The sequence below is a fragment of the Varanus komodoensis genome, unplaced genomic scaffold, assembly GCF_004798865.1.
Source record: "Varanus komodoensis strain SLA01 unplaced genomic scaffold, ASM479886v1 scaffold2463, whole genome shotgun sequence".
NCBI lineage: Eukaryota > Metazoa > Chordata > Lepidosauria > Squamata > Varanidae > Varanus > Varanus komodoensis.
The window spans coordinates 14854-15956 of NW_025335654.1; the positions used below are offsets into that span (position 1 = coordinate 14854).

The 1103-nt window shown below is 48.9% G+C and overlaps 1 gene segment (V, D, J or C); it reads right to left on the reverse strand.

The window, feature by feature from the left end:
* Positions 1–600: 600 nt before the first annotated feature.
* LOC123024657 lies at positions 601–1022 on the reverse strand (the record flags this gene model as incomplete). The annotated part of the segment is given in 1 exon segment: positions 601–1022. A coding segment is annotated over 1 exon segment (422 nt), but the record flags the coding sequence as incomplete, so codon positions are not given.
* Between the last annotated feature and the right edge of the window lie 81 nt (positions 1023–1103).

Below are 1103 nucleotides of genomic sequence, written 5' to 3' on the forward strand. Positions count from 1 at the left end.
GACCCTGTTTCCTCTGCAGGTCACTGTTAGCTTTGCTTCCAGTTTGATCTCTTCTCACCACTTGTGCTCCCTTCATGTTATCTGGATTGTTGTCTCCCGCTCCTTCTTGCTCTTTGCTTCTGTATGCTCTCACACATTTGTGGGTTTGTACATGTGTGTACGGAAGAAAAAGGAAGAGAGAGAGGGAGGGAGGGAGGGAGGGAGGGCGGTGGATGGGTGCTCTCCAACTCTCCTCATTGTGCTCAGTGGAAAATCTTAGCTCACCCTTGAAATTGCTTCAGAAGGGAGACCAGACTAAATCCATGCATACAGGACACATGCTTGTGCAATTACAGCAGCATCCTGACAATTTGTTTGGATGGACTTCATTTGTCACAGTCCTAATTCACAGGGATAAGTGAGATACTTGTAAACGATTAATGCAGCGAATCACATCTTCAGTCATGTAACAGGCAAAGGGGGCAGATCTTGATTGGATCCGCTCATACATTGTCTGTTCATGTGTACCTGACAACATAGCAACATCGTTACGATTGCGCTCTGCCTATCTGTCCGTCTGTCTGCCTTTCTCTCTCTCTGTCTATTTATTACAAACCTGGTTCATGTTTGTCTGTGTGGTCCTGGCAAGCTGTATTTCTCCAGCACCTTCATTGCTGTGCCAGAAGGTGTCTGCAGTTTTTGTAGAAAGAGGAAGCCAGAAGCTGTCAATGTGCCTCTTGCACAGTAATACGAGGCAGAATCTTCTGGCTTCAAGCCGTTCATCTGCAGATGAGCTGAAGTCTGCGCGTTGTCTCTGGAGACGGAGAACCTTCCCTCGACCTTGGAGTTGTACCACTGTTTGCTTCCCGTAGGACTGCTCACTCCTGCTACCCACTCCAGCCCTTTCCCTGGAGCCTGGCGGATCCAGTGCATTGCATAGTCAGCAAAGGTGAATCCAGAAGCCTTGCAGGTGAGGCGGAGGGAGCCTCCAGGTGCCACAACACCTCCACCTGTCTCCACTGGCCGAACCTCTGAGTGGCAACCTGAAGAAAAACAAGAGCAATTGAGAGTTGGGGGCAAATATGCAGAAATATGCATAAGGCCTTGCTGTTGACATGAGGAAA